This window comes from Vicugna pacos, chromosome 9 (assembly GCF_048564905.1).
Source record: "Vicugna pacos chromosome 9, VicPac4, whole genome shotgun sequence".
NCBI lineage: Eukaryota > Metazoa > Chordata > Mammalia > Artiodactyla > Camelidae > Vicugna > Vicugna pacos.
In genome coordinates this window covers 25,144,071-25,169,192 of record NC_132995.1, presented here as the reverse complement: position 1 = coordinate 25,169,192, position 25,122 = coordinate 25,144,071, and the positions used below count along the sequence as shown (strand labels likewise).

The window sequence follows — 25,122 nt, the reverse complement described above, 5'->3', positions numbered from 1 at the left end:
CACCAGTACAGCAGCATGCAGAGTATTTGCACTGCTCTAAAATTCCTCTGTGTTCCACCTGTTCATCCGTCCCACCCCAACACTGGCAACCACAGATCCTTTTTACTGTCTCCATAGTTGTGCCTTTTCCAGAATGTCAAAGAGTTGGAGTCATACAGTATGTAGCCTTTTCAGACTGGCTTCTTGCACTTAATAATATGCATTTTAGTTTCCTCCATGTTTTTTCATGGCTTAATACCTTATTTCTTTTTAACACTAAATAATATTTCATCCTATGGATGCACCATAATTTGTTTATCCATTCTGTTGAAGGGTATCTTGGCTGCTTCAGAGTTTTAGCAACTACAGATAAACCTGCTGTAGACGTCCATATGCAGGTTTTTGTATGGACAAGTTTTTAACTCAATTTGGCTAAGTACCATGGAGTGCAATTGCTAGATCATATTAAAATTCATCTTTAATTTTTGCTTAGTAGATAGTGGTGATGGTTGCACAACATTGTGAATGTGCTTAATGCCACTGAATTGTACACTTAAACTGTATAAAGGGGTAAATATTATGTGTTTTACTACAATAAAAATAAATTTATAAAAAATAAATTTAAAAAAATACAAACAGGTGTCTAAAAAAACTTAATTTGAAAGTTCAGGTAGGAGTTATGTATATCAAACTGACATAAGTTAAAAATTGCTAGTCTGAAAGTTCTCAGAATCTCCAGTTAGCCTGAAAAACCTATTTTATGTGTTTATTATATGTAACTGATCGCTCAGTTCTTGTTAAAATTGTTTTAATGCCAGGTACTTTTAGCATGGTTATCGAAGTACATATTGAAAAAAAGTAGGGGGAAACTTTTTAGCTTAATTTAGAATACATTGCAGAAACTGATCTTTTTTAACTTAATAAACTAAACCCAACCTTGCTAAGTAGAAGGGGGCAACTACACTTTAGCAGTTTTGCAGAGAAATGTCAGAGAGAAATCTAAATCTTAAACAGCATTAGAGTGAAAAGGCATAGGAACTGTCTGGCAAATGAATCAAAATTTCTTCATATGTAGGCAAGAATTCTAAGATATTGTCATTATTGCACTAATATTTCCAAAATTATCCCAGTTACTTCCAGGAAGTAGCAATCCATTAAGAGCCTCTGCCTCAACAAATATCACCAGTAGCTTAGAGAATTTCTTATATTTAAAAAATACTAATTTCTCAGCATTGTTAGTAGGCTTCTTTCAGATTTGCAAATCCCTAAACAAAATTTTGTTTTATAAATATGACTTTAAGTAACTAGACATAGCCATAATTTAGCTAATTAGGCATTGCCTATTTGTTTTTGTTTTTTTCTTTTAGTGGTAAAATTCTGGCATCTTTGCCCACATTATAAAGGCAACATGATAGAGGAAGAAAAATTGTCTGGAGAATTGGAATCAACTCCTGACTTTGCCATTGTATGATCTAAAAAAGTCATAATCTCTCTGATGTAATTTCCTCATCCATAAAATGGAATATTACATCATCTTCCTGATGTTATTATCGTTAGCATAATATTAAAGATAATGTATGTAGAATCTCTGAAGTACTAAAAAATGCAAATGTAAGGTAATATAGTCTAGAAATCCTAAGCATTTATTATAATTTGTCTATATTTTAGCCATAAGTCATAGAAAGTTGCTCTCATGATACATAAAACTAATAGAAGAAAAAGAGCTGTTTTCTTCTTTTATAATTAAAGTTAACTAATTCTGTTTTTTCATATTTTTAAAAACATTCAAATAATTAAGAACATTGTTTTTGATGTCCATTTTTTCTTTCTTTTCAATTTGCAAAAATCTGACTCATACTTAAGATTTTGTAATGTCTTTTTGATACTAAAATGTCAGTTACTTCAGTTAATTGATTTAGTTCATAAAAATCAAACACTTGGCCAATTTAATTAAATCAGTTATTTTGATATGAACTATTGGTTCTTAATCTTCTATGAACTGCTTCACAGGGCAGAATACCCTCTGTACCATCTAGTCATCTTTCTTTTTCCTGCCATTGTGGAAAAACAGCTCACTAGTTACTGTGTGTGCATGTGGTGTATTATACATAACATAAAAATCACCATTTTAACACTTTTAAGTGTATAAGTCAGTTTCATTAAGGGCATTTACAATGTTGTGTCACCACTATCCATTTGCAGAACTTTTTAGTCATCCCAAGCTGAAACTCTGTCCCCATGAAACAACACTTAACGCCCCATTCTCCACTCCCTATAGTCCCTGAATCTAGTCTCTATGAATTTGACTAATCAAGGCACCTCAATAAATGGAATCATGCAGCATTTATTCCTAAGTGTCTGGCTTATTTTACTTAACACAGCATTTCAAGGTTCATCCATGTTGTAGCATGTGTCAGAATTTCATTCCTTTTTATGGCTGAATAATATTCCATTACATTATATATACTACATTTTGTTCATTCAACCATAAATGGACTGGCTACTGCTATTGATGTAGGGTGGTGAGTTTTCAGGTAGCATAAATAAGTTACTAATTCATAATGAGATCAAAAGTATAAACAGTATCATTTTAAAAACATCAGTCCTATAAGGGAGCACCTGAATATGCTCATGAATTACCAGTGGTCTACAGTGTACACCAATGAAAGCTTTCTCTTGCTTTGCTATTAAATGTAGCATTAGACATAGTTAAGGCATTAAGCCTTAAAGTAACTAAAATATCTCCATGCCAATGACTTTCTTCTTTTCTCTGTTACAGATCCAGATTTTACTTACCTAGGAGGTATTTTAAATCCCATCCCAGGTTTAGTATATTACCTCTTTTTCCTCATGGCATCTTTGGATCAATCTTACATTCCTTTGAACATCATTCATCTGTTCTTTCTAGATTGCCAGTTCGAGCTGTCAGGAGCTGATGGAATAGTGCGTTCTAGTCAGGTAGAACAAGAAGAAAAAACGAAACCTGGTCAAGCAGTTGACTGCATATGGACGATTAAAGCTACCCCAAAAGCTAAGGTATTATTATGTATGGAGTCACTTCATAGAAGAATAAGATGTGATTTGTATAATGTATTATTTTGGTTCACGTTACTTACTGATTATTTAAGCTGACACTACAACTTTTCAAAAATTAATCTGAGTCACATTAGTAAGCATCTCCTAAGACCTCAGCATTGTTACAAAATATAAATTTCAAGAATATCCGACATGCGTTACATTAAGATTGTTATTTTAAGAATTTTACGATTTTTTAAATCTGCATATTCCTAACTGGAGAGTGCCAGTATTGATCAGTGTGATCACAGATTCATATAAAACTTGAGGAGGAGGTAAAATAGGCCGTAAGAGGTTAAAATGTCTTCTCAAAGGTCTCAGAGTTGGTCATAGCAGTGTCAGAGTCAGAACACGGATACGTTGAGTCTTAGTTCTGTGTTCTTACCATGCTGTCCTCTGCTAATCATGTAGAGTTTTTTATTGGAAAGTACCACAGGGAAGGATGTTTTTAAATAATTCTGACAGATTGAGACTGGTTGCTAACAACTTTTGCATTTTGCTTTTAATTTGTACTTCTAGGAATAGTAACAGTTAAAATTATATTTGTTGTGTGTGTGTGTGTATATATATATATATATATATATATATATATATATATATATATATATATATGTAAAAAGAGAAAAGAGTAAGAGTAGAAGAAACCTTTAAAGAATTATAAAAACCAAATTGAGAGTTACTGGTAATATGATAGGTTAGATAACCTGAAAACTTGCCTATTACAAACACCTGGAAACATTGGATAAAATATGACAGGTATCCTTTTAAAAGCATAGATAAGCTCCAAAAAAAGAAGGTAATTCTTCTGAACTGGAAGTGAAAAGAGAGAACTATGAGCTGGGGCAATAAAATAAAGACAGAAATCGATGGTACAAATACTCCTTGCTGGTTTCAGTAACCTGTGACTCCTCAGGAGTAGATGTGCCGGGACCTTGGTATTAATACCTGCACTGAGACAGGAAAAGAAGGTCCAGGGTTCATGTTGCCTTTGTGAGATCCCTCACGTAAAGCTGGAACCCTGAAAAGGAGATGATTGCCATGAATTGGTAGATTAGAAAAAATCACCCACTAGCACAAATTAGTGACAGAGAAGCTTTTCTTCGTGGGCTCGGCCTCAGGATGGGAGCAAGGCTGAGCCGTCTCCTAACACTTTATACCTAGGAGCCTATCTTTATATTAGCGTTTTGGATGTGAATTTACATTCCATGCTCAACGAGGAACCACTTAGCCCAACAATCAACAAAATGATCCTGGGTTTATAAAACCTTCTGAGACACCTGGGAAAAATAAATGCAAAATAACCATGGAGGCTGTAGAATTGTCGTGGATAAAACACTGCTGAAGGTAACTCACAACCCAGCATTGTGAACAACCCATCACGAGTGAGTTAGCTGGTGTAACAGCAAGAAGCTTCTCAGATCCTCGAGAACTTAAGTGTGTTAAATATCCTACAAGAAGGAATCAAAAAGATGAGAAAGAAAAATGACCAAGTACACTTTAAATATAACCGAACAGAACTTCCTCAAGTAAAAAGTATAGTACTGAAAGATAGATTTGAGAAGAGTACCCAGAAAGTAGCTTGAGGGTGAGGGAAAGTTGCAGTTTATTAAGAAAATTTTCGAGAATTGACAAATTTGTCAAAAAGTGTTGACAATACATGTAGTGACTCCGAAAGCCAAGGGGAAAAAACTGTTTTAATTGACACTCAGTTACATGGGACACCACACAACAAAAATATCTTTAAAGCAACTGAAAAGAAAAGAGAGATTGCCTATGAAGAATAACATCAGAATCATCAATAGCAAAATAGAAGCCAGAAAACAGTAATGTCTTTGAAGTAATAAGCGAAAATATTAACTGGCAATCTAAAATTCAAAAATTCCATATCCAACTAAACCATCATTCAAGAATGAGGACAAAATTAAGGTATTTCTGGGCAAAAATAATAAATGGACTGAATACTGAAGTTAAAATCCAAATGTATCCTGTTTTAAGTTAACTACAGGACATTTTGAAAATATAAAAACAAAAGAAATACCAAACAGCAAAAAAGAGCTGACATAACTGTTAAAATAGACATCATGATGGTCACTAATTCACAAGGAAGATGCAGTTTTAAATTTTATGTATTAATGTAGCCTCAAAATGTACAAAACATGAATTGACAACTGCTGGGGGAATTGACAAATCCACAATTATAATATGTATTTTTTAACCTCTTGGTAATTAATCAAGCGTACAAAAAAATTAACAAAGCTTAGAAGATTTAAACAACACAGTATGCCTAATGGGACCTGGTATCTTTTCTTGTAACATCCAGAGAATGTACATTCTCTACAAGCATGCATGAAACATTTATAAAAACTGATCCATACGCTGGATGAAGAAAGAGTCTGATAGACATACCAGAGCTTGGTATCAAGCAGAGCATCCTCTGACAAAAATGCAATTAAATGGGAGCCAGCAACCAAAAGATAACTTTAAAACCCCAAACATTTGGAAATTTAATATACCATTTAGTAGTTCATAGGTCACAGACGAAATCAGGATGGAGATTTGAACACATTCAAAATGTAGCAATAATGAAAATACTACATATCGAAACTTGTAGGATGCCCCTAAAAGTACGTCAAGGGAATTTATGACCATAAATGCTTCCTTTAGAAGAAGAAAAGGATTTAAATTTAATGAGCTAAGATTCAACTGAAGTTTTAAAAGAATCCAAAGTAAAGGTAATAATAAAAGAACAGAAATAAATGAAATTAAAAATTTACAAGAAGAAAAAAAACAACAAAACCAAAAGCTGACCCTTTGTAAAAAATAAATAGGTAGATAGATAGGTAGATAGATAGCTAGCTAGCTAGCTAGCAGTAGGCATGCCTCTGGCAAGATTGATCTAGAAAAAAAGAAATAATATCAGAAGTGAAAAAGGTCATAAGTTAACTGCAGGTGAGATTTAAACTATTATAAGACAAACTATGAAGAACTCCTGAAGAAAAAGAAAAAAAATTGAATATTTCTTGAATAAATAAATTACAAAGGGAAGAAGAAAACCAGACTTTTTAGTGATGGCTATTCTGACAGGTGTGAGGTGTACCTCATTGTGGTTTTGATCTGCATTTCTCTGATGATTAATGATGTTCAGCATCTTATCATATGCCTGCTGGCTGTCTGTGTGTCTTCTTTGGAGAAACATCTGTTGAGTCTTCTGCCCATTTTTGGATTGGGTTTTTTGGGTTTTTGTTGTTGAATTGTATGAGCTGTTTACATATTTCAGAAACTAAGCCCTTGTCAGTTGCATCATTTGCAAATATTTTCTCCCAGTCAGTAGGTTGTGTTTTCATTTTGTTTATGCTTTCCTTTGCTTGCAAAAACTTGTAAGTTTGATTAAGTCCCCTTTGTTTACTTTTGCTTTTATTTTTATTGCCTTGGGAGACTGACCTAAGAAAACGTTGCTACAATTATGTCAGAGAATGTTTTGCCTGTGTTCTCTTCTAGGAGTTTTATAGTGCCAGGTCTTATGTTTAGGTCAAAAGGAGACACTTGGTAATTGACACTACAACAATTTACTGTTGATTTGAGATCTCTGTCTTACAATTGACAAAAAATGCATTCTTAAATGTTAGAACTAAAACTTAGAAGAAAATATAGGAATATATTTCTATAAATGATGGTTAGGAAACAGTTTAGTAAAAACAAAGAAGAGACAAAGTACAAGCCATAAAGATAAAATTCATCATTTACTACATTAAAATAAACTTGACTTCCAGAACCAGCCGAGATGGAGTAAGCCCACTACAGCTCATTTCTTTTAACTTATTATAGCTGGAAACTCTGGACAGAATTAAAAAAGCAACTACATGAGGATTCTGAAAAGTAACCATTAGAAGGTAGGTTTGGAGGGAAGTCAGAACTTGAATAATGACTCCGAGAGGGTCACAGGGGTTTTTTTTCCTTCTCTTTTATCTCTTGGACTATTTTATGGAACTGATAACAGGAACTCAGAGAAAGCACTCTAGCCAGAAGGCGGGGAAAGGGGCCATTACAAACTCGAAGAGGGAATCCCTGGGTGGTTTGTTTTCCCCTCTTACCAGCTCCGCCCATGGTGAGCATCAGTCGCAACAGCTACAGCAACTAAAACCCTCAGAGAAACCTCATCTCCTTAACCAGTGCAGCTTGGAAAAGGATGTGGTGATGTCTGGAGAGTATGGAGGGAACCCCCATTTTTTTTTCTCTGTACTGTTAGTTACTCAGAACCCACAACAGGTTAGGTTGCCTGATAAAACAAACAAAATTCAACATTTTCCATGAATTTTTAACAGGGTCCAGCATGTCAGTGTTATATTCAAAATGTTCAAGATATAGTTTAAAAATTACTCGTATATAGAGAAACAGGGAAGCAAGTTATAATTCTGAAAGGAGAATGCAGTCAACAGATCCTGGTCCTAATAGGACTCAGATGTTGGAATTATCAAAGATTTTAAAGCAACAGTATAACCATGTTCCATGAGGTAAAGGTAAACACTCTGAAAATGAGTGGAAAGATAGATCTTAGCCAAATAATAGAAACTATAAAAAAAAGAACCAAGTGAAAATTTTAGAACTAAAAATGAAAAGTGTATCTTAAACTTAAAACAAAACAAGACAAAAACTTCACTGTGTGGCCTAATAGGACAATGGAGATCGTAAAGTCTTATCAACTTGATACCAGTAGAAACTATCTAACTTGAAGTAATGAGAAAAAAGAAAACAAATTATAGTAGAGCCTCAGGGACCTGCGGGACAATTTCAAAAGACCTAAAATTCATATCAGTTAAATTCCAGATGGAGAAGAGGAAGAGATTGTTACAGAAAAAATACTCAAAGAAATAATTGCCTAAAAATGCCCCAAATTTGGTGAAAGACATAAATTTACAGATTCAAGAAGCTTGGCAAACACCAAATAGGATAAAAACAAACAAAAAACAAAGCCTACAAGTATCAAATCAAACTCCTTGAAACTAAAGATTGAAAGCTTTGAGATCTGATAGAGAAAAATGATGCATTCCGTATAAGGGAACAATTTGAATAACTGTGGATTTCTCTTCAGAAATCATCAAAGCATAGTGCATCAGATCTTTAACTGCTGAAAAAAAGAACTGTGAACTTCAGAATTTTATATCCAGCAAAAATATTCTTGCAGGAGTGAAGGCAAAATAACTACATGTTGTAATGAAGACTTTCATTCCCTGCAGACCTGCTATAGAAGAAATGCTAAAGGAAGTTCTTTAGATAAAGGAGAAATGGTACTAGGACTTTTATGAGTCAAAGGAAACAGAAATGGTAAATATCTGGATAAATATAAACCATTTACCAGCATCAGGAACAAAAGTGAGGATATCACTTTAGACCCTCCAATGCTAAAAATAATAATAATAAAATTCAGTGAAAAGTCATGAGTGAAAAATCAGATGACTTAGATGAAATGGACAGATTCCTTAAAAGCCACAAACTGCTCAAACACAGCAAAGAAGAAATATGTAATCTAATGGCCATATATTTATGAAATAAATTAAATTAATAGTTAAAAACCTCCTTACATAGAAAGCTCCAGGCCTAGATGGATACAGTGACAAATTATACCAAACATTTAAAGAAGAAATAATACTAATTCTTCACAATAATACCAGTTCTTCACCCTGATGCCACCAAAGATCAGTATTCCCCTGTGATATTTTGCTTTCTAATAAAAAATATATATTTGCTCTTCATTCTCATTTCTAGCACAGAGTTCACAAAACCCTTGGAATTTCCTAAGCACGAGCAATGAGAGCATCTTTTAATATTTGTCCTCAGTTCCTGGAAATGTTTCAGAGCGATAAAGTTGAAATGGACGTTTTGTTTTTCATAACAAGCCCCTTTCAACCACAACTGAATTTATGTTAATGAGATAACTTCTGGAAGTCCCCTAAAAATAGGCACTGGTTACCAGGTGAACCAACAAATAGAGTTGGATCTTTCAGTCTCACCCCCTGATTTCTGGGAATAGGAGAGGGACTGGAGGTTGGATGAATCTCTGATAGCCATTGATTTAGTTTGTCATGCCAGTGCAACAGAACCTCCATAAAATCAGAGGTGGTTCAGGGAGCTTCCATGTTGGGGAGCAAGAATGCTTCTACAGGCCATTGTGCCAGGCCTGAAACTCTAATGGGACAGAAGCTCCTTTGTTCTGCACCTCACCCTGTATATCTCCGTCTGGCTGTTGACTCGTATCCTTTAATATCTTTTGTAGTGAACTGGTAAACTGGCTTCCTGAGTCCTGTAAGTCACTCTAGAAAATTAATGGAACCCGAAGAAGGGACTGTAGGAACCTCAGATTTATAGCCAGTCAAGTCAGAAGCAGAGGTGACAGCCTGAACTTGTGATTGGCATCTAAAGTGGAGGCCAGTCCTCAACCTTTGAAATCTGATGCTGCCTCTGGGTTAGTGGTGTCAGAATTAGACTGAATCGTAGGACACCCAGCTGATGTTTGAGAATTCTTGGTAGTGTGGGGTGGGGGGACCTCCACATGTTGGAATTGGTACCATTATCGTTACTCCAGAAAATAGATGCAAAAATCCTCAACAAAGTATTAGTCTAATCCAGCAATGTACACTTGCATAATCACAGCCAAGGGTGGTTTATCCTAGGAATGCAAGGCTGGTTCAATATTTGAAAAGTCAGTGTAGTTATATAAAAAAGAATAAAGAAGAAAAGCTATATGATCACCTCAATTTAAGAAAATCAACACACCATTCATGATAAAAGTATCAGAAAAGTAAAATAGAGCAGAACTTTTGTAACCTGATAAAGAGTGTCTGCCAAAACCTATATCTGACATGGCACTTAATGGTAAAAAACCTGAATGTATTCCCCTCAAAATCAGCAACAGGGTAACTCCAACTTAACACCATACTGGAAGTTGTATACAGAGCAAAATGGCATACAGATTGAAAACTGTTTTTGCAGATTACATGATTATCTATGTAAAAAAAATTACATAAAATACACCCTCAAAAAAGCTCTTGGAACAAATAAGTCGGTTTGCCAAGGTTGCAGGATAAAAGATCAATAGACAAATAGCAATTATATTTTTATATATACAGTTGACCCTTGAATAACATGAGTTTGAACTGTACAGGTCTACTTTTACACAGATTTTTTTAAGGGTAAGTATATAATGCTACACCATCCATGGTTGATATGGAGGGCCAACTGTAAAGTTACGTGTGGATTTTTGACTGTGGAGGGTCAGCACCCCTAACTTCCGTGTTATTCAAGGGTCAACTACAGTAGCTGGTTCAACATTTGTAGACTTGAAGAATGAACAGTTGGAGTTCAAAATTAAGAAAGCAGCAATACCATTTAAAATAGCACTCCTCCTCCCCGCCTCAAAAATACATACAGCATCTGTAAACTGAAAACTTGCAGAACCCTGATGAAAAAATTCAAAGAAGACGTAGATAAATGGAGATGTACACTGTGTGTACCTGTGGATGGACTCAATAATGTTAACGTGTCAGTTCTTCGGAAATTGACCTATATAGACAAACACAGTTCAAATTAAAACCTCAGATTTATTTTTGTAAATATTGATAAGCTGTTTCTAGAATATAATGAAAAGGCAAAGAATTATAAGTCAAAAAATTTTGAAAAAGAACAAAGGTGGAAGACTCACTACCTTATTTCAGGACTTTAAATCTTTAGTAATCAAGACAGTGTGGTACTGACAAAAGGACTAACACGGAAATCAATGGAATGGAATAGAGCCCAGAAACAGATTCATACCAATATAGCTAACTGATTTTTTTTTTACAGAGATACAAAGGCAAATCAATGGAGAAAGGATAGTCTAGTCTTCAACAAATGGTGCTGGAACAATTTGACTATGTCAAAAAAACAAAAACAGCCTTGATCTATACCTAATATCCTATACAATAAAATTAACTCAAACTATATCATAAACATTTATAATAAAGCTTTTAGAAGAAAACATAGGAGAAAATCTCTTTGACTTTGGGTTAGGGAAAGAGTTCTTAGATATCACATCAAAGAAGATTCCATTAAAAAAAGTTGTAAATTGAACTTTATTAAAATTAAAACTTTTTCTCTGTAAATGACACTGTTGAGTGAAAAGAAAAGGCACTAGGAGAAAATACTTACAAAACACTTACCAAAAGTTTTCTTTAACCCAGAACTCAAAACTCAACAACAAGGAAACTGCCCAACTTAAAAATGTGCAGAAGATTTGAACAGACACCTCACCAAAGAAGATTCAGTCATTACAAAAATGCAAATTAAAACCACAATGGAATAGCCCTATACCTCTATTAAAATAACTATAATTTTTGATATCTGACAATACCAGATGCTGGGAACTGTACAGAGCAACTGAAAATCTATTAACACTCGTGATGGGAATGCAAAATGATATAGCTGTCTTGCAAAACAGCTTGGTGGTTTCCTGTACAGATACCATGTGATTTAGCAGCCTCCTGGCTGGGTACACAGTAGAAGTAAAAACATGTTTACACAAAACAAACCTGAGTGTGAATCTTCATGGCAGCTTCATCCATAATAACCAAAAACTGGGAAAAGTCCAAGTGTTTTCCAGTTGTTGAAAGAATAAACTCTGGTACATCTATGTAGTGAAATCTATTCAGCAGTACAAACAGATGAACTGCTGGGACAGACAGTAGCAGAAGAGTCTCAAGCATGTTGTGCTAACTGAAAGACTCCAGACTCAGAATACTGTGTGATTGTGTTTCTGTGAAATTGTGGGAAAGGTGAAGCTGCAGGACAGCAAGAGAGCGCCATGGCAGGGATCAAGACTGGAGATGGATTCAGACTGCTGAGGAGCTGCAGGAGAGAATTTTGGAGGGCGATGGGACTCTTCTTGATTATGGTGGCTGTCGCATGACTCCGTGCATTTGTCAGAGAATTTTATTACGTATTACTTGAGATGAGATTGAATGTCTTGATATGCTCAAATGTCAGCAAGGATTGAGTAATGGAAATGCTCTTAACTTGCTTTAGAAGAATAAATAGCTTCAGCCACTTTTGTAAGCGATTTGGCATGCTCTGGTAAAGCTGAAAATGGCCACAACCTGCAACACAGCAACCACGCTTCTAGATATACACCCAGATACTCATCACACAAGCACGTAATGAGAGTACAAGGGTGTTTGCAGCAGTATTTAACATATTAAGAAGTAGACAAGGATAACTGGATGGAGATTTATTTCTACAGTAGATACAAGATTTTTAAATGTACAAAACAATACCATGCATTTTATAGATACAGAAATTTAAAAATCTAAAAATGCATGGGAATTATAAAAATCATGCTCAGAATAGGGTATGTAGGAGAGACAGTGGGAACATAGGAGACTTAAGCTGTGCAAGTGACCCTTGAACAGCGCGGCGGCAGGGCTACCGACCCACTCACGTTGAAACTCAGTATAACTTTACAGTCGGCCCTCTGTATCCGAGGTTCTGCACTCACAACCAGCTTCAGACGGTGTACACTGTAGTGTGTATTGAAAAAAATCCACATAAGTGGACTTGTACTGTTCGAAACTGTGTTGTTCAAAGATTAGTTGTACACAGGTTGGAACTATGCGGGTCCACTTATATGCAGATTTTTTTCAATAAACATTGTAGTACTGCAGGATCCACAGTTGGTTGAATCTGTGGGTGCAGAACTACGGGTACGAAGAAACCACAGATACAGGGAGGCCAACTATGGGACTTGAGCATCTGCAGATTTTGGCATCCAGAGCAGGTCCTTCGTGGAACCAATTCCCCATGGATACTAAGGGATGACTGTACAGAGTTTTGTTTTTTTGTTTTTCAATTTGATAATATTTTAATAATTAAATATTTAAGTGCGTAAGTGAAATTAATACTTAAGGTCTTGCTCCTTTTTGAAATACTTCATGAAGAAATGACTCTACAAATCTTTTTTTATAATTTTAGGAGTATTATTTAGAATGTTGAATATTGGACAATGTTTTAATAAAAGTAAGTTTTTCTTTAGAGTTAACATAGGACACAGTTGTACACAGTTGACATAGGAATTGGATCCAATTTTTGAAACTGTTTTAAACTAAAAGAATGAATAGTTGGTTTTGTGTAAGAAATTTAAAAGAAAAATGTTAAAGACCACCATAATCCTTAAATATTCAAAATGGGGTCAACTAGTTAGTAGGTGATGTTCAAGAAAAATTAACTTATGTATACAGAAGAGATCGCTGGTGTTTGAGTATATAAGTAGTGTTTTAGTTTGTTGTTATCAGTGGCCTTTCCATAAAAATAACAGCTGTCTGAGGATTTCATTGCATTTCTGTTGGGGTCTTCGGGGACTCCAGTAAATAGCATCCTTTTCCCCACTAGAGTCATGAACCAATTGAAAATGTGGAGATTGAAAATAGCCCCTTTATTACAGCACAAGCTGGGGAAGGAGCTTAGAGAGTCAGATTGGATGTGCTAATTCCCTACACACTAGTTCCACCTCCCACCTGGGTCTAGACTGAACCATCCCATCCAAGGGAAGTGCTTCTGCAGAAGAGACCCATTTACCTGGGTCACTGTTTCTTACTCACTGGTCCAGGGAAAGAGGGAAGGGAAAAGAGATCATGTTCCTCCCCATCTAGGTAAGTCGCTCCACCTCCTGGGGAGGGTATGAGAGAGCTGCGAGGCCAGGAGTGTTCTGTAAAAGACCTCATCTTCTGCGATCTGGGGGAGAGAAGAGCAGTTGGCGCTCCCCTCCACCCGTTTCAGTTTGTCAGCTTCATGTTAGAAATGCTTTCTGAACTAAACTATTAACTTCAATATTTAACTATATTCACAATAGAAAAGAATTTCATTCTTGTCATATGATTTACCTTACAACTTTGCCTTAAAGTGTAACCTTAAAATGTTACATCTCTAAAGAGCAGTTACTGTGGTCTTGTAAAAGTACTGTTTCTTTCAATTAAAAAATAAAGCAGAGTAAATACTTCAGACTTCTCATTTTCCTGATGATTAGCTCTACCAAAACTAGGTTTTATAAACCGAGTCACTTTTTCATTAATTGCCCAGAGCAAGAATTATACTGGATATAATTAGCATATGATCCTCTCATTGGAAGACCTTACAATCTAATGGAGAAGACAGATCATTACAGTATTAGTGATACTCACTACCAGAGAACCATGGGCAGAATGTTTTGATTATATAAATGATGGAGAAATTAATGAGAACGGGTGGTATACTTAAGCAAACATATTGCTTCTATATTAAAATACATTTATGGAGATTTTGTAAAGTTTTGAAATGGAAATCCATTACCAGTAATTTTCCACTATTCTCATTAAAGTGGCAAACTGGTCATTTCAAGTAAGCGTAAGTTACTGTGTCAAATATAGCTCTTTGAGCTTTATTTTTTGATTGTTTACTCTTGGTTTTATGCCATTAAGGTATTTTAGGGGGGAAAATATCCGACCTTAACATTTTTTTTTATGGCGTGGCATCATTCTTCTACCGCAGAGATTAACAGCTAGCAAGTGAATACTCATTAGGTATCTTCAGTGGCGATCAAAGAAAATCTTTATTCTTCATTCACTAAAATTTTATTTTAATCGTAGAGTCACATATGAGCAACTAGAGCCAAAAGAATGAAACCAGGCGTGAGAGTGTGTGTGTGTGTGTGTGTGTGCCTGTGCACATGGAAGGCACCCAGGGAATGGGAAGAACATACACTTTTAGAGTAATACCAACCTAGCTTCAAATCCTCGCCCTCAGTAACCTTGGGCAAGTTCCTTAATCCTGCTGAGCCTTAATTTCCTCCCTGTCTGTGAAGAATAATACTTGCTTCATTCTGTTCTTTTAGAGATTATGCTCAAAGTCTTTCTAAGCCCGCAACCTGAAGATTAATGTTCATGGTCTTTCTTAGCCTACAATCTAAAGGAAATCTTCCAATACGGATGGGCCAAGCATACTTTAAGAATAACTTAGTGCCAGGTGGCAAGCTGCCTATAAAATTTGAAGGCAGAGGATACTAAACAAAATAAAACACTAATTGTGCTTATTTTGATACTCCAGTTTAAATCTTTCTGACTGAAAATGTAGAAATTGTTATTTATGGAATAAAATCTTAAAACCACTTCAGTGTGCAATGGTAGGATAGCAGGTAAATAAATGACAAGAGGGGGAGAGTATAGCTCAGTGGTAGAGAGCATGCCTGGCATGCATGAGGTCCTGGGCTCAATCCCCGGTACCTCCATCAAAAAAATAAGTAAACCTAATTACTCCCCTCTACAAAAAAAGAAAAAAAATTAAATATAAATAAAAAAATAACATCCTGGAAATTATTGCAGCTATGAAGAGAATAGATAAGTTTCGATGTGTTACAGCCAGGATGTGTGTATCTTACAATTAAACTTAGGTTTTTAAAATGTGAAGAAAAACTGAAAAAAGTTAATCACAATAATTGTTAGAGTAACAGAATTATGAGTGTTTCTTTTATTTTCCCAGTTTGTTAGCACCATGAGATTGTTTTTATAACAAGGAAAATGGGTAAGACAGTCATGCCTCATAGAGCAAAAAAAAAATCTCTTTATAGACAAAACACAAACTTTAGGTTCCTTGATGCTTGGTTCCATTAAGACAACTAAAGAAACAGACCATTAGTCTTAGTTCTTTTACCTACTTAGACATCAGCCTTTAATCTGTTGGGGTTTTTTGTCTGCTGTTATAACTCAATTCAGTCTACATAGTGATTGGATAGTAGAACTAGAAAATTAAAATCAATGTATATTTTTTAAAAGTGTTTTTCATTGTTTTATTGTTACAGATTTATTTGAGGTTCCTAGATTATCAGATGGAGCACTCAAATGAATGCAAGAGAAACTTTGTTGCAGTCTATGATGGAAGCAGTTCTATTGAAAATCTGAAGGCCAAGTTCTGCAGCACTGTGGCCAACGATGTAATGCTTAAAACAGGAGTTGGGGTGATACGGATGTGGGCAGATGAAGGTAGTCGGCTTAGCAGGTTCAGAATGCTCTTTACTTCCTTTGTGGAGCGTAAGTAAATAATTCCTGTAACATTGAGATCTACATAATCATTTATTCAGAGTACAATTATTAAGCATTTCCTTTTGACAAAGACTGCAAGTCACAGAATGTAGAAGTAACTTGGTCTTTGTATTCTCAAGGAGTTGACTGTCATGGGTGAAAAAAAATGGAAATGCATAAATTGAAGCACTATCTTAGTATAAAGGGATAAACGCATAATAGGGGATGCAGAAAGTGGAGACTTCTCTCAAGATTCTCAAAACTCAAAGTAATTATCAGTAGTGTTAATTCAGTGTGGTGAGGAGTTGTGAATCTACCAGACCATGCATCCCAAAGATTTAGATAGACTGTTTTCTTATTTTAATTTTTTAATTTTTAAATAACTTTAATCTCATACAAAGTGGTTGAAAATAGTAAGAGTTCTCATATGCCCTTCACTCAGATTCTCCAGTGTTAACGTCTTCCCAAATCATAGTAAAACTGAAAAGTAACAGATAAAATATTATTAACCAATACGTAGACCTTACTCAGATATCACTAGCTTTTCCATTAGTGTCCTTTTCTGGTCCAGGATCCCACACTGCATTTAATTGTCATGTCTCCTTCAGTCTCCTCTGATTAGGACACTTCCTAGCCGTTAATGACCTTGATGCATTTGAGGAGCACTGACCAGTTAGTAAAATGCCCGTCAGTTTAGGTTTGTCTGTGTTCTCTCGTGGATTCAGTTGAGATCATGCATTTCTGTCAAGAGTCCCACAGAAATTACAGCATGCCTTTCTCAGCACACCACTCCAGTGAGGAGGGGGTACAGGATGTGGGTTTTCCTTACAGTAACTTGGATCACTTCCTTAAGGTACTGCCTGCCAGGGTTTTCCACTATAGACTCAATTTTCCCTTTCTAATTAATAAGTCTCTCTGAGAATGTGTATATCTCCTTTGTTGATGGTTTCCTTTGCGGTGCAGAGCTTTTTAGTTTGATGTAGTGTCATTTTTTATTCTTGCTTTTATTTCTTTGCCTGAGGAGACATAGCCAGAAAAATGTTTCTAAGACTGAGAGCAAAGGGCATACTGCTTGTTTTCTTCTAGGTCTTACATTCAAATATTTAATCCATTTGGAGTTGATTTTTGTGTATGGCATAAGGTAGTGGTCTAGTTTCATTCTTTTCAATATGGCTGTTCTGTGTTCCCAGTGTCATTTATTGAAGAAGGCTGTTCTTTCTCCATGGTACATTCTTTGCTTCTTTGTTGTAACTTAATTGTCCGTGTGTGTGTAGGTTTATTTCTGGGCTCTCAGTTCTGTTTCATTAATCTATGTGTCTGTTTTCTACAAATAACATGCTATTTGGAGGGTTTTGGGGGGTTTTTTTCCTCAGTACAACTAACATTTACACTTTATTTAACTCTCAAAATGTGCTGCTTTAGAACAAAAAACTTCATTGTCACTTTAGATTTATGCATATGTGGAATACATATTTTATTCCTGATTTAATGGAAATTCTGATTTTTTTCTATCACTATCATGTTTGCCATTTTTTAATTGAAGTATAGTCAGCTTACAATATTGTGTTTTGGGTATATAGCATAGTGATTCAGTTATATATTTGATATATATATATGTATGTGTATATATATATATGTATACACACACACACATACATATACATGTATATACACACACACCTTTTCATATTCTTGTTCATTATAGGCTCTTACAAGATGTCGAATATAGTTCCTTGTGCTGTACAGTAGGACCTTGTTGTTTATCTATTTTGTAAATAGTGGTTGGTATCTGCAAATCCCAAACTCACAGTTTATTCCTCCCCACCTCTTTCCCCCCGGTAACTGTAAGTTTGTTTTCTATGTCTGTGAGTCTGTTTCTGTCTTACAAGTTCACTTCTTCCATTTTTTTAGATTTCACATACAAGTGATATTATAAGGTATTTTTTTTCCCTTTCCGACTTACTTCACTTAGTATGACAATCTCCAGGTCCATCCATGTTGCTGCAGGTGGCATTATTTCATTCTTTTTAATGGCTGAGTAGTATTCCATTGTGTGTATATATACCACATCTTCTCTATCCATTCATCAGTTGGAGGACAGTTAGATTACTTCTGTGGCTATTGTAAACAGTGCAGCCATGAACTTTAGAGTGCATGTATCTTTTCGAGTTAGAGATTTCTCCAGTTATATGCTGAGGAGGGGGATTGCTGGATCACATAGTAAGTCTATTTTTAATTTTTTAAGGAATCTCCATAGTATTTTCCATAGTGGCTGCACCAATTTACATTCCCACCAACAGTGTAGGAGAGTTCTTTTCTCCCCATGCCCTTTGCAGGAATTATTGTGGACTCAGTATTCTTTTTCTGGTTTCTTTAGACGTAAGGTTAGATTTGAGATTTTTCATTTCCTGAAGTTAAGTCTGTATTGCTATAACCTTCCATCTTAGTATTGCTTTTGTTGCATCTCCATAGATTTGGTATGCCATATTTTCATTTGCCTTGAGGTACTTTTTAAATTTTTCCTCTCATTTCTTTGCTGACTAATACTTGTTTGGTAGCGTTTGTTTAGTCTCCAGATATTTGTGATTTTTCCAGTTTCCTTCTTGCAGTTGGTTTCTAGTTTTATACTATTGTGCTCAGAAAAGATAATTGATATGATTTTAGTCTTAAGTTTATTAAGACTTTATTTTGTGTTCCAACATATGGGCTGTCCTTGAGAATGTTTCATGTGCATTTGAGAAGAAATGTGTATTCTGCATTTGGTGGATCGAATGTTCTGTATAAATCTATCAAGTCCATCTGGTGTAATGTTTCATTTAAGTTCAGTTTCTTTGTTGACTTTTTGTCTGGGTGACTTATCCTTTGATGCATGTGGGGTGTTAAAGTCTCCTACTGTTACTGTGTTGCTGTCAATTTCTACCTTTAGGTCTGTTAGTAATTGCTTTGTATATTTTGTTGCTCCTATGTTAGGTGCATATATATTAATAACTATTACATCTTCTTGATAAATCATCCTCTTTATCATTATATAATATCCATGTTTGTTTCTTGTTACCTTTTTTGGCTTGAAGTTTATTTCGTCTGATAAGCTACCTCCGCTTTTCATGGCTGCTGTTTGCTTGGAATATCATCTTCCATCCCTTCACTTTGAGCCTATGTTTGTCTTTAGCTGAGGTTACTTTCCTGGAGGCAACATACAGTTGGGTCTTGTTTTTTAATTCTTCCATCCTCTCTGTGTCTTTTGATTGGTGAATTCAGTTCATTTACATTTAAGGTGCTTATTTAAATGAGGACATAGTACTGCCATTCCATGTTTTGTTTTCGGTTGCTCTGTATCTCCATTCCTTTTTCCTTGTGTTTCTGTCTGCCATTTTAGTTTGGTGGTTTTCTACATTTTTTCAGTTTCCTCTGTTTTTATGTTTCATGTCTCTACTCTCGATTTATGGTTTGTTGTTACTATATATGGTTTGTATAAAATGTCTCATAGTTAAAATATCCCTTTTTTTTCTGCTCATAGCACCTTGTCTTCAGTAGCCTATATGAATTCTGACCTTTTTTTCCTCCTCTTTCATGTTTTGTTGTCTTATAAAAATAATTATCTCTTTTATGTTGTGAGTTTGTTGCCAAATTGAAGTAGCTATAGTTATTTTTACAGCTTTTCCCCCTTAACCTTTATGCTGTGATTAAGTGTTTAACAACCTATTCTGATACAGAGTAGCAATTTTCTGATTCTGTTTATCACCTTACTCAAAATTTCATGTACTTTTGCCTTTTCATTTCAGGTCGGAGAGCTCCTTTCAACATTTCTTGTAAGACAGGTCTAGTGTGTTGATGGACTCTCTCAGCTTTTGTTTATCTGTGAAAGCTTGCTTTCTTCTTCATGTCTGAATGATAATTTTGCTGGAAAGAGTCTTCTTGACTGACAGTTTTTTTTCTTGCAGTATTTTGAGTAGGTCATTCCACTCCCTCCTGGCCTGTAGAGTTTCTTCTGAGAAATCTGATAGCCTAAAGAGGGTTCCTTATTGATTAATTTTTCCCTCCCTGGCTGCCTTTAGAATTCTTTCCTTGTCATTGAGTTTCAGCTGTTTTACTATAATGTGTCTTGGAAAAGAGCTTTTGCATTGAGGTGATTAAATGTTCTCTCCACTTCATGAATTTGTATATCCAGTTTTTCCTCAGGTTTGGGAAGCTCTCAGCTATTATTTCTTTAAATAAACCCTCCATTCCCTTCTCTCTCTCATCTTCTTCTGGGATACCCATTATCCTAATGTTGCCCTTCCCAATAGAGTTGGATAGCTCTCATAGAATTTCTTCATTCTTTGGTTTTAATTCTCTTCCTTTCTACTTGTATCATTTCTAGACTTCTGTCTTCAAACTCACTAATTCTCTCTTCCGTATGGTCTGTTCTTTCCAGTGCTTCTCAGTGCTTTCTTCATCTCATTAAGTTTTTCATTAAGTTTATTTCTGAGCACATGGTTGAATGGCCTTTCTGAGTTTTCTTTTAGCTGATTGAGTTTCTTTATGACAGCTAACTGAATTCTCCATCAATTAGCATTATTTTGAAACTTTAAGTCTGGTTTCTGGAGAACTGTCATTTTCCTTTTGTGATACCATGTTACCGTGGTTCCTCAATTGTGCTCGATGACTTACCCACTGCTGACACATTTGAAATAGCAAACACCATTTCTTCTTTAGGTAAAGCTTTTTCCCCCCTACTTGATTCTAAGGATTCAACGAGTTAGTAATTAGAGGTCTTTCTCTTTTTTTCCAGTAGGTGGCTCTCTAGCACAAATTTTTGGTTTCTCAAACCTGCGCCACCTCTGGTTATATTTGAGAATCATTGTTTTCATTTTTCTCATTGATTGTGCCTCCAGGGTCATTGGTACCTTGCTGCTGCTGGCATCACTGCCTGGGGCACTGGGATTGCAGGGACCTCCACTACATCTGGGGTCTCTTGGGCCACAGGCTCTGCTGCCATGGGAGGTAAGAGGGGTAGGAGGAAAGATGGAGTTGTAGGTGTCTCTGCTGTGACCGGATTTGTTAAGTTTGTGGGTGACACTGTTGCAGGCAAGGAGTAGGCTGGAATTGCTGGCACCTCCATACCTGGAGGAGTGTGGTCATAGGCCCCAGTGCCTTTGGTTCCCTGTGGCTGTAGGTGACGTTGCAGCCAGGAGGCTCATGTTGTATGGGCTACTTCCCCTGCTGCTACCAGGTTCTCTGGGGCTGCAGGCTCAGCCACAGTGGCAGAGTGAGTCTGCTCTTCTCCTGGTTCCATGTCCTGTATGTCCCAGGCTACCCCACTGTAGATGTACAAACGTGTACAGCTCTTCAGCATCCTGGCCTGTTGGGCAGAGTTGAGTTATGGGTATTTTACTGGCTGTAGACTGAAGAGGAGAGACAAACAGAGCATCTTGCACCCCCATTTTGCTGATGTCACTCCCTTTTATGTCCTTCTATGTTTTATAGTTTTCATTCTTACATTTAGGTCTTCGATCCACTTTGAGTTACTTTTTTAATACGGTATAAGGTAAGACCCAGCTTCATTCTTTTGCATGTGAATATACAGTTTTTGCAGAATCATTTGTTCAGAGGACAGTCCTTTCCTCTTTTAATGATCTTGGCAGCCTCGTCAAAAATCAATTGATCATAGATGTGAGGGTTTATTTAGGAGGCTGTTTATTCCATTGATCTATCTGTCTATCCTAACGCCAGTACCAACTGTTTTGATCACTGCAGCTTTGTAGTAAGTTTTGAAATCAGGAAGAGTGAGTTCTTCACCTTTGTTCTTCTTTTTCAAGATTGTTTTGGCTACGCAGGGTCCCTTGAGATTCCATGAATCTTAAAATAGATTTTTTTCTATTTCTGCAAAAACTACTTTTGTAATTTTGATAGGAATGACGATGAGTCTATGGATGCTTTGAGTAGTATTGTTACCTTAACAATATTAAGTCTTCCAATCCATGAACTTCGGCTATCTTCCCATTTGTTATCCTCTTTAATTTCTTTCAGCAATGTTTTACACTTTTCAGTGTACACATCTTGCATCTCCTTGGTTAAATTTTTTCCTAAGAATTTTATTCTTACCAGTGTGTTGTAAATATTACATTTGTTCGTTGCTAGTATATAGAAATGCAACTGATTTTTGTTGACTTTGTATCCTGTAACTTTGCTGAATTTATTTAGTGTGTGTGTATGTGTGTGTGTGTGTCTGGTCTTTTTAGGGTTTTATACATGTAAAATCAGGTCATACGAACAGAGATAACTTTACATTTTCCCTTCCAATTTGGATCCATTTTATTTCCTTTTCTTGCCTAATAGCTCTGGCTAGAACTTCTAGGACTATATTGAACAGAAGTGAAGGCAGACTTCCTTGTCTTGTTCCTGAGCTTAGAGGTAAAGCTTTCAACTTTTTACCATGAGTATGATGTCTGTGGGGTTTTTATATATGGCTTTATCATGTTGAAAATTTTTCTTCCATTCCTGCTTTATGGAGTGTTTTATCATGAAAGGGTGTTGAATTTTGTCAAATGCTTTTTCTGATTTAATTGAGATGATCATGTGGGGTTTTCCTCTTCATTCTGTTACTGTGGTATATTACACTGATTTTTGTATATTGAACCATCATTATGTCCCACTTGGTCATGGTGTGTAATCCTTTTAATAGGTTGATGAATTCAGTGCTAGTATTTTATTGAGAATTTTTGCATCGATACACATAAAGGGTATTGATCTGTAGTTTTATTTCCTTGAAGTTCTTTGTCTGGTTTTGATGTCAGAGTAATGTTGACCCATAAATGAGTAAAACGTGATCCTTCCTCTTCAACTTTTTGGAAGAGTTTGAGGATTGGTGTTAATTTTTCTTATGTGTTTAGTAGAATTCATCAGTGAAGCCATCTGGTCCAGGGCTTTTCTTTGTCGGTAGGCTTTTTGATTACTGATCCAGTCTCCTCGCTATTTAGTGATCTGTTGAGATTGTCTTCCTTTTTGTTCGGCTTTGGTAGATTATGTATTTCTAGGAATTTGTCTGCCCCCTCTAGGTGGGCTGTTGTTTGGCATATAAATTGTTCTTAGTATTCTCTTCTATTCCTGTTTATATCTGTAAAATTTACACTAATGTCCCCACTTACTTTTCTGATTTTAGTAATTTGAGTCTTTTTTTCTCTTTTTCTTAGCCAGTGTAACTAAAGTTTTGCCAATTTTGTTGCTCTTTTCAAGGAACCAATTCTGGGATATTTTATTTTCTTGAGTTTTTTTCTCTGTTTATCTCTGCTTTAATCTTTATTGCTTTAATACTTCTGACAGAGGCAAGGAACTTTGAGTTTAGTTTGAGTAAAGTTTAAGAACTTTAGTTTTCCCAGTTACTGATTTGAGCTCTTTCTCCTGTTTTTAATGTATGCATATATAGCTGTAGATTTCTTTCTTAGCACTGCTTTCACTGCTTCCCGTAAGCTTTGGTATGTTGTGTTTTCATTCTCTTTTGGCTCAAGGCATTTTCTAATTTCCCTTATGATTTCTGCTTTGACCTACTGGTTGGTTAAGAGTATGTAGTTTAATTTCCACGTATTTGTGAATTTTCCATTTTTCCTTTTGTTAGTGATTTTTAGTTGCATTTCATTGTGACTGGAAACAATATTTTATAAAAGTCTTTTAAAATTCAGAATTTTTTTGGTGACCTGTCATATGGTCTGTCCTGGAGAATGTTCCATGTGCACTTGAGGAAAGTGTATATTCTGATGTTCTTGGGTGGGGTTTTATTTTCTATGTCTGTTAGGTCCAGTTGGTTTATAGTATCATTCACATCCTTTATTTCCTTGTTGATCTTCTGTGTGGTTCTGTTCAGTATTGAAAGTGGAGTATTGATGCTTTCAACTGTTATAGCAGAACTATCTAATTCTCCCTTAAATTCTGACAATGTTTGCTTCTTATATTTGGAGGGCTCTGATTTTTGTTCCATATATATTTATAATTATTATATCTTCTTGGTGAATTGACCCTTTTATCAATATTCAGTGTCTTTTGTCAGTTGCGAGTTTTGACTTCGTCTTTTCTCTAGTAGAGGCACACCACATTTTCTTTGATAGAGGCACACCACATTTTGTTGCACTTCCCTTTATTGTGCTTTACAGATACTGTATTTCTTACAGTGAAGATTTGTGGCAACCCTGTGTTGAACAAGTCTGTTGGCACCATTTTTTCCACATCTGCTCACTTGGTGTCTGATTCCCATTTTGGTACTTCCCACAGTACTTCAGACTTTTTCATTATTATTACACTTGTTATGGTCATCAGTGATCTTTAATGTTATCATTGCAAATAGATCATGACTTGCTCTTACAATGTTTAGCATTTTTTGACAATAAAGTATTTTTAACTTTGTATTATGTGTATTCAATGTATATACATTGTTGTTTAGACATAATGCTGTTGCACACTAACTAGACTACAGTATAGGGTAAACATAACTTTTAATGCACTGGGAAACCGGACAGTTGATGAGACTCACTCTATTGGACTGCCCGCTTCATTGTGGTGATCTGGAACCAAACCTGCAGTCTCCCGAGATGTGCCTGTATTTGCGTCGCCATCTCAGCTCTCTTTTGGTAACTGTTTGTGTGGAATATCTTTCTCCATCCTTTAACTTTCAACATATTTGTGCCTTTAGATCTAAAATGACTGTCTTTTAGAGCACTGTGTAGTTGGATCTTGTCTTTTCATCTGTTCTGCCAATCTCTGCCTTTTGAATGGAGAGTTTTATTCACTTATATTGAAATTTCCTTACTAATGATGAAGGACTTTTGCCATTTTGCTGTTTGTTTTCTGTGTGTCTTATAGCTTGATCATCCTGCATTTCTTTCGTTAGAAGCCTTCTTTTGTGTTTAGTTGACTTTTTTGCAGTGACACGTTTGGATTTCCTTTTGTGTATATGCTTTAGATATTTTCCTTGTGGTTACAATGGGAGTTTTGTTTTTTTATGATTCCTTAAATCTTTAAAAGT

General features: G+C 35.6%; 1 protein-coding gene across 2 annotated transcripts in view; it reads left to right on the top strand.

The window, feature by feature from the left end:
* NETO2 (neuropilin and tolloid like 2) overlaps window positions 1-25,122 on the top strand; it is a 52,994-nt gene that overhangs the window by 16,243 nt on the left and 11,629 nt on the right. The window contains exons 5-7 of one of the 2 annotated variants that reach the window (XM_072967299.1): window positions 2,759-2,803; window positions 2,888-3,015; window positions 15,908-16,136. In XM_072967299.1, the coding sequence (XP_072823400.1) occupies window positions 2,759-2,803; window positions 2,888-3,015; window positions 15,908-16,136 (402 nt within the window). The remainder of the gene's footprint in view (window positions 1-2,758; window positions 2,804-2,887; window positions 3,016-15,907; window positions 16,137-25,122) is intronic. The other variant, XM_006207869.3, reaches the window with a different exon arrangement.